Source organism: Pteronotus mesoamericanus, unplaced genomic scaffold, assembly GCF_021234165.1.
Source record: "Pteronotus mesoamericanus isolate MK-2021 breed Mesoamerican mustached bat unplaced genomic scaffold, CSHL_Meso_final contig_173, whole genome shotgun sequence".
In the NCBI taxonomy this organism is placed as follows: domain Eukaryota; kingdom Metazoa; phylum Chordata; class Mammalia; order Chiroptera; family Mormoopidae; genus Pteronotus; species Pteronotus mesoamericanus.
In genome coordinates, this window is record NW_026555072.1 from 16,122,770 (window position 1) to 16,136,803 (window position 14,034).

General features: G+C 34.6%; 1 protein-coding gene across 2 annotated transcripts in view; it reads left to right on the plus strand.

Moving 5' to 3' along the window:
• The window catches only part of DMD (dystrophin), a 1,878,371-nt gene that overhangs the window by 624,419 nt on the left and 1,239,918 nt on the right, over positions 1-14,034 (plus strand). For both annotated transcript variants that reach the window (XM_054566574.1, XM_054566573.1), the window contains exons 19-20: positions 3,301-3,388; positions 11,628-11,869. In XM_054566574.1, the coding sequence (XP_054422549.1) occupies positions 3,301-3,388; positions 11,628-11,869 (330 nt within the window). The remainder of the gene's footprint in view (positions 1-3,300; positions 3,389-11,627; positions 11,870-14,034) is intronic.

Below are 14,034 nucleotides of genomic sequence, written 5' to 3' on the forward strand. Positions count from 1 at the left end.
GACAGCTACGCAGAGGCCAGTGAGTCCTTCCTTGGGCCTATTCTCTATTCATGCTCCAGCTATTCAGTTTGCATATAATATACATCTGGCAAAGGGGGTCAGTAATTGAGCTGTACGCAGAGTTGCCAATGAGCCTGCAGACTGTCAGCATCCATTCGAGGGGACCAGACGTTCCTTCTGATTTGGTGCCCATGCTGCCTTATTGGTTAAGTGTTTTGCATATTATCCCTGCCTATGTTCAAACTGTCAGGTCACCTTTGCTGTGAGTCGTAGTCAGATATGTTCCAATCTGTTTGATTAATCTCCATTGAAATACCACTGGAAGGAGCAGAGCATGTTTGAAAGAAAGCTGATCTTATAAATAGATCATCAGGGTTCTAATATTGCATCTAAAAGTTGCTACTTCTAAGATCTTGGATACATGACAATCTTACTGATGCTCAGTTCTCTCTTGTATACAGTAGGATAGCATAATGCTGGTTTCTACTGTCTGACAGAATTACTGTGCCATATGTATGAAAAAATGTACCGAAACTAATTTGGTAGACAGTATAATTTTTATCATGGTTATGTCACTATATTCAAATACCCACAAACCTCTCTGTTATGTCACTTTCTTCTGTTAAATTGGAAGGACAGTAGTACCTACTTCATAGATTATTGTTTTGTTGTGGTGGTTATTGCTGTATTATTTACATTAGAATTACTGGAATAATGTGGTTGACCAAACAAGGCATTTAAGCTCAGATATTACCCTGATATATTCAGTTATGAGTTTGTCTCTCTGTTAGTAATACAAATTGATTATTCCAGTAACTGATTAGAATAAAGAGATTATGATCATGCCATTTAGAGGGCCATTACTAATCTCTTTTCATCATTTAAGAAGACAACATGGTTTTCTGATTCTACTCTTTATACAATTTGTTGTTAAAAAAAAACTCAGTGTGGATAAAATAGAAACCAATCTGATAGGAAAGGATGAGTCTAAAACTGTTTAATTCGAAGAACAGCAGTTGTTACTGTTCTTATTGTTGTTTTGTTGTAGCGTCCTGTTTCTTTTTTCTGTCTGTCTTATTTACTTTTCTATGGTATCACTCAAATCTCGCTATAACTCTTGATAGTTGTGAGTATTATATGTTTAGTTAGAATGTGCTTATTTTTTCTAAAGTGCCCAGAGCCCTTTAGAAATAGAATTTACCTTTGAATGGAGAGCCAATTTAAAGTATTGGAAAACACACGCCAATAAGCTGCTAAGGGCAGACAATTTAGAAGACAAAAGTTGGGAGCTGAGAAACTGAATTCGGAAGCTTCGCCTAGGTCCTTTCCTTTAATGAGATTTTGTGGCTACTTTATTCTCATGGATTTGTTAGTCCAGCTATCAAGCTAGAATCTTCCATGGCTGTCCACATGCTTGTGTAAACAATTTAATCATGTCTGTGTGAAAATGACTTTCAAAATAACCCAGGAGTTCCACCTGCTAATTAGTGTAGGATACAGGGCGCATATAATCCCAAAACACTGCAATGTGTGTGCTTTGAAATGCTAGAGTAGAATCCAAGGTATTGATATGAGTCTGTTACCTTTGGAGTTTCCCCACCCGTGAGATGAACCTGAGTTTTTATTTGCTGCCCTTGACACCATGGTGTAAAATGTATGTTTTCCAGCGAAGCTATAAGTACTGTAAAAAAAGACGGTCATTTTAGAGTGTCTTATTTCAGCTGTCATTTATTCTGCTAAATTTTAATTATTTATTTATTTATTAGTATAGTAATAAATATACTATATTAATAAATAGTATATTTATTGTGTATTACATTTTTCCTGATTGAATATATTCTATTGTCTATTGGCTTTTTTAGCTTTTGCACTCTTGACCTTGAATTCACTGATCCTAGTTCGTAAAACTCTTTTTAAAATAAGTTTTAAAAGCTTATATTCAATGGCGGCTGTTATTTACATTGGAGAATCTTTTGAATATTGAAAATTTTCATTTGGGAAATATTCTACTCTAGATGGTTACTTATTCTCTGAAAGTATTCCTGGTGTGGCCCTATTTTATCTATATGTATGACTATTTCTCTAGTCTCTGTCTTTAACTATCTACTTTCACACGGAGGACACCAGATCTGCTCTGTAAAATTGACACCTGACACATTTGGCTTTTTAAATTTAAATAAATAAAATTAAATTTAAAGTTCGTTTCCTCAGTCACACTTGCCATGTTTCATGTGCTCCATATCCACATGTGACTGGTGGCTAGTGTATTGAACAATGCAGATATAGAATATTTTCATCCCTGCAGAAAATTCTGCTGAACGACACTAGGCAGAGTGTGCACGTATGTATTACGTGTTCTCCCATCTGCATGTACTCCAATATTATACCTTGGAATATTTGCTTAAATGCATGTCAATCTAAATAAAGTTTTGAAAAATAGTCTGATGTAGAATAACCTCTTGCCATGAACTCAAGTGAAATCTTTGGATAATATTATTAATAGTATAGATATATACATACATATATACATATATATGTATATAGTTATAGACACATCTTTTAAATGACTATACTAATACAGCTGTGAATCATGGTTTAAAATCTATGTCTCTGTAGAGACACAGTTAGCTAAACTCAACAGTATCCAATAGTAGTTTTGGTCAGTTTCAATGTGTTTTTGTTCAACAGTTAACTTTGGTTGGGAGAAATGAAAAAGAAATTTAAAAAACTTTTTGAAACAATCTATTCTTCCTATAAATGGGAGTTCTTTGATACTTTTAGAGAGAAAGATTAACTCACACTTGTGTTTTTGGATGAAGGTGCTTTTTTCTAAATTAGTGCTAGCATACTTTTCCCCACTGGGTATTCTTACTGGGGTGTCTATTAGATTTTCATTGCAGAATATAGACTTTTGCTATGAAGAGTAATTTCAGTGGTGTACATTTAGAAGACAAATTCCATTTTAATTATCTGACACTTTATCTTTCCATTGTTATGATTTGCCTTTGTTGTTGTTTTTCTTTTTTACAGTCTTTCATTTCAATGTCTCAGAAATTATTATATAACCAAGAGTTATGAGTAGAAATCTTTTAAAAAATAGTAGCAATTGAGTGTGAAAATGTCTTGTGCTTTTATTGCCATTTTGATGCATTTGGTGTCAAGAAACCAATCTTTAGATTCACATGACACGCTGACAGAGTGAAATATCTTAAGGCTTGAAAGGGCAAGTAGAAGTTATAATTACTGTGTAGCCTACACAATCCTTATACTGAAATACTCACCTTTGCTATCATGCTGCAGGCCATAGAGCGAGAAAAAGCCGAGAAGTTCAGAAAACTACAAGATGCCAGCAGATCAGCTCAGGCCCTGGTGGAACAGATGGTGAATGGTAATTACACAGAGTTGAATTAGATAATCTTCTTAGGGATTTGATAAACACATAGGTTCATATTTATCAGCTGAATTATATCAGACAAGCACTTCCTGAATGCAGATTTGAATTAAAGTGAGATTTTGAACTTTTTATTATTCTTTCTTAATGCTAAGGAAATTATTAGAGGAAATTCAACTTTGAGTCCAATGAAAGAAAATGGGATGTGGTAGAATATTTTATCAACCTGTTGCGGAGAAATTAATTTTAATACAAGTCCTGTTTGCATTTGTCCAAATAATTTAAGAGCCCAGGATTTGCAGAAATAATGGAAAATAGAAGCAATCATATAATACATATATATGCATATATAGTGATTATAATCTGATTGTAAATCATTCTTGCAATGTTTTTCCATACTGACATATTATGTGGAAAGTTTCATCAGCATGTTTCTTTGCTTGTAATATATTTGACATTTGTTATGTTGCTTTTTATTTTTTTCAGTCATTTAAAAAATGTCTCCTAAGCCAAACCTTTTTTTTTTAATTTTATCTTTTCTCGAGCAAGGTGAAAGTACAAAGTTTGCAAAACATTGTTTTTCTTTTTAAGAATCGGTTAACATTAATCTTTGCTAAGAGTACCTCAAAAGCTGCCCTAGCAAATATGTTATTGACATCAATTGTGAACAAACTTCCTTCAAATTGTCATTGCTCTACTACGGTGTTCATTTCCAGATATAAGTAATTTATGAAAATCAGGGATAATACTGTTTCCAAACAAGACTTTTTTTTCCTTCACCAAAAGATGTTTATAAAACTATCATAACCAAATGTAACAAGTGTTTTTGTCATGCATGTCAGCTTCGTACAGAACCTGCCTACATTCTAGGGCATGAATTCTGTGTGTGAATTATTTTATGCCTTAATTGCCATGTTGGCATTCAAAAGTTTCGTGATCTTCCCAGGAAATCAATTCGTTTTTCTTTGCCTAATTAGCCCCAAGACTACATTTGGTTAAAAACAAAAACAAACAGATACAATTGGATTGGAAGTTAATGCAAAATATGAGAAGGTTTAGGTGCTTGTTGCTGGGTGATTTAACTGATAACTTTGACGACAGCATATTCATGTTAAGTACAATTATATGATGTAAACATTTTCTTTTAGCTGTTATGTATTTTCCCCCTAGGACTCGCAGATCACTTTTTTATTTTAATAAGCTGATGTAAAATATGTATTTTAAGTAGTCTCATTTTATAAGCAAATATCAAGCATATCTTATCACAGATCATCTAATAGTAGCATGCACTGAATTATTTTTAAAAATCAGTTAAAATTTAGAAATAAAGGAAATGGTGTTTTTTTTTTAAATTGAAACAACCAGGATTAGAATGATCATATGATTAGTGATAATATCATTTTCTAGATTATTGCCCTCATAGCTCTAACTTTTTGAGGCATGAAGAGAAACCAGGACATATTTTAGGTTCTTAATAAATATTAATTGACTGATTAAATTCTTTTTAGCAAAGCAAAATTAGGGAACTAATTGAGACAATTACATTGGTAATTTTGGTCAGAAAATAATTAATAATGCTTCTGAAGGAAAACGCTAACTTGTGTAGACAGCAAAGAGCAGTAAGGGGTAGGGGTTTGGCTTGAGATATTCTTCACTGGTTGACTATATTCATCAAATTTTAAACTTACTTGTTATGCCAGTGAAGGTATGGTCTAACCGGTAAGTGTTTAGACACAAATTTAGACTGTAACTAGAGCACAGCCTTGCTGCTGCATTCAGCCAAACAATTTACATAGTTATGAAAAAGTAGACTAAAGATTCCATCTTCTCTTTTTGTTCCTTTAGTTTTGAGTCCCTTCACAGAACAAGTTGTGTAATATTCAATTTATGTTTCCTATACTTGTACTGTGAAGGGGATTTCCACATTTTTTATTTCATTTTTTTAAAAAAAGATACATATGACCTTGTTTAAGGTTTATTTTCTATTTAAACACAAAATAGTGTAAAATAATTATTTAAACTTATTCTGAATTCTTTTTGTAAATGATGTTCTTGCACATATACAATGCATATACATATACAGTCTCCTATCAGTCAAGTATAACAAAAAAACCTGGTTTAGGTAAATTGTTTTCCTTTATTAATATTGTAATTACAAAAAATCATTCTATCAAAACATTCAGGTGGAAACGTGTGTAAGCATAGCTCAATTGCCCCTACCATTTTTTTAGCTGTAAAATGGTTTCACCGCAATTTCCAGAGGTTCTATAATATAATTGTCTAATAGAGTTACTGATGTTTTCTACATTAAATAGCGCTTCACTTTCCATTTCTAATTGTAGTTTTCTGTGTGTTAATTAAGAGCCTGAAGACAATCACAGCAAGGAAATATTTAAATACCAGTGGTAATTATTAGTAAAAGAACATCTCAAAACCGTCACCCCCTGAGTGTTAGATTATAGTGCTTAAAGTTATACATAATAGTAAGTCTGCTAATGCTCGTATGTGATTTTATTTTTAAGATTTTATTTATTTATGTTTAGACAGAGGGGAAGTGAGGGAGAAAGAATAGGAAAGAAACATCCATGTGTGGTTGCCTCTCACGCACCCCAAACTGGGGACCTGGCCTGCAACCCAGGCATGTGCCCTGACTGGGAATCGAACCAGCAACCCTTTGGTTCGCAGGCCAGCAATTAATCCGCTGAGCTCCACCAGCCAGGGCTAATGCTAATATTTAAATGCCACAGACTGATAACACACAGTCGAGAGCTCCTCTTATATATAATATTAACTGTTTAGCTGTATTTTTCATATTTTGATTTAGAGCTCATTAAGTATATCAAAGGAATGAAGTCATTTGAGATTGGGCAACAAAATTTTGTCAGATGGGCAAGGTCAGGGATTAGAGTCACTTTGGCTCATCTCAAAGGCAAATGCTCATTACCTTTGTTTTACGTTATTGTGAAGGACTCTCAGTGGCAATTTCATATTCTAATGGGAAGAGATTCTGCAATTGGTCTGTGTATCACTGGGGCAAGGAACTAGTACTGTTTGCAGACATCCAGCCCCTCCACTGTGAACGAGTACCTTTCCACAGCTGCACCTATTTCCTCTTCTCTTACTCTTTCCTCAGTTCTGGGCAATTTGATTTATGTCTCCATTTTCTCCATGGGACATATGGGATCATGGTCTACACAGAGTTCACCCTCAAATGTTAATTGATAGACACATTTTTCTTTAATCTCCAAAGGAAGAGTCTCTATGTTTGTGCGTGTGTTTGTGTTTATGTGAAGGGAGGAAATTATTGTTACTGTTATAGAAAATTAGCCACAAAAACAAATATGTGTTGGAATCTGATTTTTCTCTTCCAATTCAAAATGTTTAGCCATAAAGTGTAAAAAGGGCTATATTAGTAAGTTTATGTATTATATTTACTGTGGGTGTGAATTTTACATAAACCTATTGATTTTTAAAAGGTATTATTTTAAAAAACTATAGCAATTGTATAAACATGTGATCAAAGAAACCTCTCGAATTTAGTCTGTTAATACCCAGATCTTATTTTCACGGACTCTGAATAAATTAATATTTCAGGCTGTTACTTTGAATGCCAAATGAACTTGTAATGGCCCCCACTTGATATGCCACAAAAATCAGTGACTGTTTATAAGCAACTTTATTTTAAGTTTTCATTCCAAATATTCTTCTAATTCAAGAGCCATGAAAACAAAGGTTTGCATTATTCTACCCTGGCTTCTTGGCTAATGATGAATATACTTGATGAGGAATACTTCACTTTAAGTGGCAGCTCTGAAGTACTTGCATGGAAGGTGGTGCACAATTAAAATTATTCTAACAGTCTGTTATGCACTGTACACAAGTAATAAAATTAATGGATGCACTTCAAGTAATGATCCATTTCCTCTGGGTGCAGTGTATTTATTCATAGACTATTTCAGGGGTTGTTTAGAATATGAGATGTGAATGGATTATGATCCATTATCCCCGAGATTTTAATGTGCTGCTACAAAATGGTTTCCATAAGTATTGTTCATAATACCTGGTGAGTTAGTGTGTGTATTTCTAAGTAGCTAACAAAAAATTAGAAAAACAGATGCTCAAATAATTGATCCTTAAAACTTTGCAGATATTCACACACACTGTCACAGAACTTAAAATTTTCAATTGAGTTAAGGAACATAATTCTATGAAATGCACATTTAAAGAATTATGTACAATAGTAAAATTATCTGTGAGCATTTGAAACACTTAGGACCTTTATTTATTCTATGAAAGTTTTAAGGGACTTTCGCATAATATCACTAGTACTACCGGATAACGGATGGCCATTTAATTCATGAAGCTGAAGTAATGGCATTTTTAACTTTAGTTGAAAACATACACATTAAGTAATGTGACAGGTGACAGTGCTTTTGTTCACTCCCCCAAAATATTTTAAACAAACTTGAAACAAGAGAGACTGTGTGTGATTGTGTTTGGCTTTTTGCGTCTGTGTATATTACTCCTCTAACATTTGTATTTCTATGACGTAAGCTATTGATTTGGTGTTGGATGAGTTGACAGGTACAGCGCATCCATTCTGTACCTCCTCTAAGCTGAGACCTCTCTCAGATGCTGCCAGGGGAGCCAGTTTAGGACACTTTATACTGTAGCTGAGCAGGAAGCATAGTCACACATGAATTAATACAACATTTACATACAGACCCTTCGTAACAAGATATCTGAATCTCTGGGATCAACATCATCCTGTGCCAGTGACATCTAGAAATTTCTGAATTTTTGGCATGGGTTTATAACTTCAATTTCAAATGATTATAGATGTATGACCAAATATTCTAGGATTCTCTAGCAGACTTATGAATTCATCAGTTCTCGATGAATTTCTTTTAGAAATTTATACATGCACTTTTTATATCCCTTATTAGTGTCATACTATATAAAAGTAGCACTAACTTAGCAAGCATTAATCATTAATTTTTATAAATGACCTTTTTCAGCCATTAAAAGACCACCTCACCCCCCTCCCCCGACTTCAACATTTGAAAGATCTGGTCTCTTTTCTTGTCTTCTACATGTTCTTGTTTTCAGTGCTTCATATTAACATTGACCAATATTTATTGGTTGTCTGGTATATATCAGACTTAGTGTGACTACTTCACACATGTTAATTCAGAACCCTCATAGGTATCCTGTAACATCAATTCCTTTTTTATGTTCATTTCATGGATGAAACGCATGGTACCAAATGAGATTAAATAACGAAATCCAGTTCATCCATCTGCTAAACAGGGTCAAATTTGAACTCAGGTCTACCTCGAACCACAGTTCTTACTGTGAATTTCTCTACCCTTGTGCCTGCCTTCACCATTTATGTTAATATGGGGATCCTTCTTTTACATTTTAATTGCTTTTATTCAATTATAAAAATCACTATGCTAATAGGTAGAAAGTGTTGTATTTCATAGTGGATTTCTACAAAATTCACTTTTCTCATTTATTTTACTACTTCTTCCAGTGATACTAAGCATCTGAACACTTCATGGGGACACAACAAATTGAGCTGATAGTTTTGGTAATGGCCAAGAAGGACTCATTAAATTTTATGAATTTTAATAAATACCACAGAAACTACTGATACTTTATTATAGTTTGATTTATATTTTTCTAATTAAACTGATATATTATTCATACTAAAAATTAGCTTATGATTGTCTTTTTCCAAATACTAGAGGCCCTTTGTATGGTTGGCCTCTGTCAGGTACGGTGAGATATTTTTCTCCGTATTTACTTATCATTTAGATAATGTTAAATAAGACTCAATCCAGCATCAGTTCATCGGTCCCTTTAATTTATTTTAGCATCTCTTATTTGCCTATCTTGGACTTGAACTACCATGGATTTCCTTTTTCTAAGTGCTTATTCAAGTTTAACATATGCTGAAAATATTTGTCAAAAACATCTGATCATTTAAAAAATCTGTTTTAAATCCCCACCTGAGGACATGCTTATTGATTTTAGAGAGTGGGGAAGGGAGGGAGAATGAGAGGAATAGAAACATCGATGTGAGAAACATCGATTGGCTGTGTCACGCACACGCCCCGACTGGGGATTGAACTCGCAACCCAGGCATTTTCCCTGATCGTGAATCAAACCCGTGACCCTTTGGTTTACGGGACAATGCTCCAACCAACTGAGCTGCACTGGCAAAGACAACATCCTATCATTTAGATTCATGGCACATTTTTGTTCACTATCTAATATAATTTAAAATTCTTACTCTGTGTATTTTTTAATTATTCTCTTTCATTTTCCAGCAATAATGTTAACTTTTTCTTGTAATATTTTTTCTCAAACTGAGTGCCTATGTGACTGGAATTTTGGATTCTTTTATCTTTTGTAACAAACATTATCTTTTACGACTATACTTACTTAGTGACATCCTGTCAAACATATTTTGATACCATTCTTGGTCACTACTCAAAACCAAATAATCACAAACAGTCTATCACGCAACACATCCTAGTGTTTCTACAAAACCAATGTAAAAAAAAAAAATTACTAGGAGGGTATTAGAAGAAGATTTAGCTCCAGCAAACCATGGGCTGCCTCTTATGGCTGTATGTATGGAGACATGCATAGGTTATCTTTTACACTTTATTTTTACAGTTATTTTTCTTTGACAATATATCAGCTGAAGAAGGAAGGACAGATTGTTGCCACTAATATCTGCAAAGCCTGTTTTCTCCAGTGCCATCCATGGTGGTGTCAAACTTGGAAGCTAGTGAAGTTAGAGTTGTGTTTCAAATGAATTGACAGATGTGGTTTGGCAGCATCACATAATGACAACAAAGTGGAAATTAGGGTATCAGAGCAGAGGAAAGTAATCCAGTTGTTGAATTTAATTCCCTGTTTCTTAGGTTTCAGAAAGAGGAAAGCGCATGTGCAAGTAAGCAAAACCACAGACCTTGTGTGGCTAGAGATTGTCTTCAGATTTCTTAATAACTCACTTGACTATCAACTAAGTGATATTTACTCCATAAAGTGGAGTAAATGAATATTCATAAAAGTAGATTCTCCTAGACGACTTGGTCTTGACTAAGTCACTTTACCCCTTAGATATTTTAATCCAGAGGAAAAATCTTACAGAGAGCTTATGATCCCTCCTGAGATGCCTATGGACCTATCTAAAAATAGGTAACTTCAAATATTAGCATTTCAAAAATATTAGAAAGTTTTCTGTGATACATAGCTTTAGTATTTATCTTTATATAAATATTAAGTTTATTAAGGACATTATTATATAAACGTGTATTTGTGTGTACGCATATCTAAATTTTGTGAATTAACTTTAGAGAATCGATATTTTAACAGGTAGCATTGAATGATGCTGCTTTCATGGCATGTATAGGATAATATATACTTGGATTGACATTAGTCATATATCACCTTATGACAAAATTTAAATAAGATAATATATATTAAAAGACAGCATATTCCCTAATACACGGTATGGTCTCCAGAAGGCCAAATGTGATGATGTGTTTGTTTCCAAAATTTTGTCCTTGATGAATACTTTTTCTGCTTTGACATTTCTATAGATGATTTTAAAACTTTCATTTACGCATATGTAAATGATATGTAAGCAATATGAAAACTTTTTTTCATATTATAAAGATTATTTTTCCTAGTGCTTGTTTTACTTCTTTAGAAGAATGTCTGCTTATTTCTGGCTTTCTGTAGCAGAAGCAGAATTACTGATTTTTGATACCTTTTTCCTTAAAAAAAATGCAAATAACATGTCAACTACTTTCAATACTGTTTTAAAAAATAAGTGTAAGTTAGTTTACATGATATAATATACATGATATTTAACATTTGTTTGGAAACAACCAAAAGATATTTGCTCACAATCAGTCTTCCACTCCCCATCAGAGCTTTGATCATATTTGTTTTTATTTAAATATCTTCTGTTTCACATCTTACATGTTCTTATTTATTATTTTATTACATTCATATTTTGATAAGATGCAACTGTAATAATTTGCAAATAATCAGAAATCCTCTTGGTACTTTTACTTATTGATCCGTAAATAAATGACTTGTTTGTAATGATTTGTGTGATGAATCCTTTTAAACTTGAGGCACATTGGTCTTCAGATAACGTCTTTCAGTCTGTGGCTTCAGTGGATAGCTTTTAAAATTCTTTTTTTTCTAGAGGGTATCAATGCGGACAGCGTCAAACAAGCCTCAGAACAGCTGAACAGCCGGTGGGTTGAGTTCTGCCAATTGCTAAGTGAGCGACTTAACTGGCTGGAGTACCAGAACAACATCATCGCTTTCTATAATCAGCTACACCAATTGGAGCACATGACAACTACGGCTGACAACTGGTTGAAAACCCAACCCACCGCCACCTTAGATCCCACAGCAATTAAAAGCCAGTTAAAAATCTGTAAGGTAAGAATCTTCCCTCCTATTTGGAGCATGAGCAACAGGAGTTTCTTGGCACATTCCAGAAGAATAGCAAGTTATTTAATAATAAAATGTCCCTCTTAAGGATTTAATGAAACATAATAAAGAACAAATTATAAGCAAAGAAAATAATTTTTGTAAAGGGCATTTATTCACTTTTATTTTTGGATTTTTTCCTATCATTTTGTTTTGTTTTTCAATTACAGTTCTGCCAATTAGGTACTAGACTTGTTGCGGGGTCACTTTGTAAATTATGTAAAGAAATTTATTTGGTTTAAACAGGTGATACATGGATGCCCGAATCCTTAAAAAATGTCTTTAGAGTAGTTACACATGGCTCATTGATTTTGTCAGTTTGCAAAATGGTGAGGCAGTTTTGGAGTATCGAACCACATGTATCCAATGATAAATGACCAGTAATTTGGAGGGTTTCTTGACAGCGCATGCGCTGAGAGCAAAACCCAGTTGTATGCCGAAAAAGAGGCATCCGCAGAAACACAAGCCGCTGACACACAGTACAATCGAATACATGAGGGAAATCTTAACACTGGCAGACCACTTGAATTAGGATAATTTGAGGAAAGTTTCTTTACAAAAAGGTTTTATAAATGTGCTTGGAGTTTGGAGGAGCCCAAGGAGTAGTGCAGTAACCCAGCCTCTGTCACCATTCTTTGGACAGAAGGGACTGGGGAAAGAGAAGTTACAGATGCTCGCTGTAAAGACAGCCCAATGGCCATCGCAGAGATGAAGCCAGAAAAATAGCCCCCCTACCTCGCTTCCTGTGTGTCTCCAGAATCAGGGCAGGGCTCCCCACTGACTAAACCAAATCAGATGGTGCAGCACAAGGAGTTGTAATCAATAAATGTCATTGTCCAGAGTCAAAAGAAAAGGGTGAGGGGTGGATCTGGAGGGACAAACAGATATAATAGCATGAAAGGGTCTGAGGAGGAGATTAAAGGAGTACGCTTGAACTTTTGGCTTCGTTACTATGAGTTACATACTTTTCATGGGAAGGGGGAAATTAACGAGATAATAGATCAAAAGGTTTCCAAGGTGAACTTTGATGATTGACTGGGGCGACTGTGTTTAGTCTAAAATTCAGTGGATGGGGGTTCATCTGCATACTTTGAAAATCATGGCTTAAAGAATGGGAGACCAGGGATAGAGAGGTGACGGGGTAGGTTTGGAGATGGTGTTGAACTCAGAAAGTGATGGGAAATTAAAGGTATTTTGAAAGGGAAAAATAATCGGAAGGACTTGATTCCTCAAATATTGGAACTATAGTTTTACTAGGATATAAATAAACGCAGGAAATATATTTTTGGATAAAGTAGATAGTACAGAAAGGCATTTGGTTTATTAGGGAAATATGCAAATCTAAGGAATTTTTATATTTAGACACATTTTGCTTTAAAGACTAAAGTCCATGACATTTTTCCCACCTGTGAATCAATGAAATGCACCACCTACATTACGTCTTGCAACAAAAACCTGATGATATTTCCTTAATCTGTTTCTTGAGATTCAGATATTGAAAGTAATAACAACATCTACAAAATACATGCATCTGTAGAATAAATATTCAGTGTCTCTACTCTGACCAAGAATCATACTAACTGTATTGGTTGGTTTGGGCTGCCATACAAATACCATGGACTGGGTGGCTTAAACAGCAGAAATCTATTTTCTTACAGTTTTTGAGAATGGAAATTCCAAGATCAAGGTCTGGCAGGGTTCAGCTTCTGCTGAGAGCTCTCCTCCTGCCTGTAGACAGCGGCCTTCTTATCACATCCTCACGTGGCCTTTCATCGATGCATGTGCCTAGTGGGAGAGAGAGAAATCTCTGTCCCTTCTTCCTTGTTTTAAAAGATTATTTTTAGAGAGAGGGGAAGGGAGGGAGGAAGAGAGGGAGAGAAACATAGATAGGTTATCTCTTATACATGCCCTGACCAGGGACCCAAACCCTCATTCCCGGCATGTGCCCTGACCAGGAATCGAAGTGGTGAGCTTTGCTTTGCTTGCAGGATGCAGCCCAACCAGCTGATCCCCACTGGTCAGGGCCTAAGGCCACTAATCCTGTCAGATTAAGGACACCAGGCTTAAGACCTCATTTAACTGTCCTTCTAAAAGCATTATTACCAAATAGAATC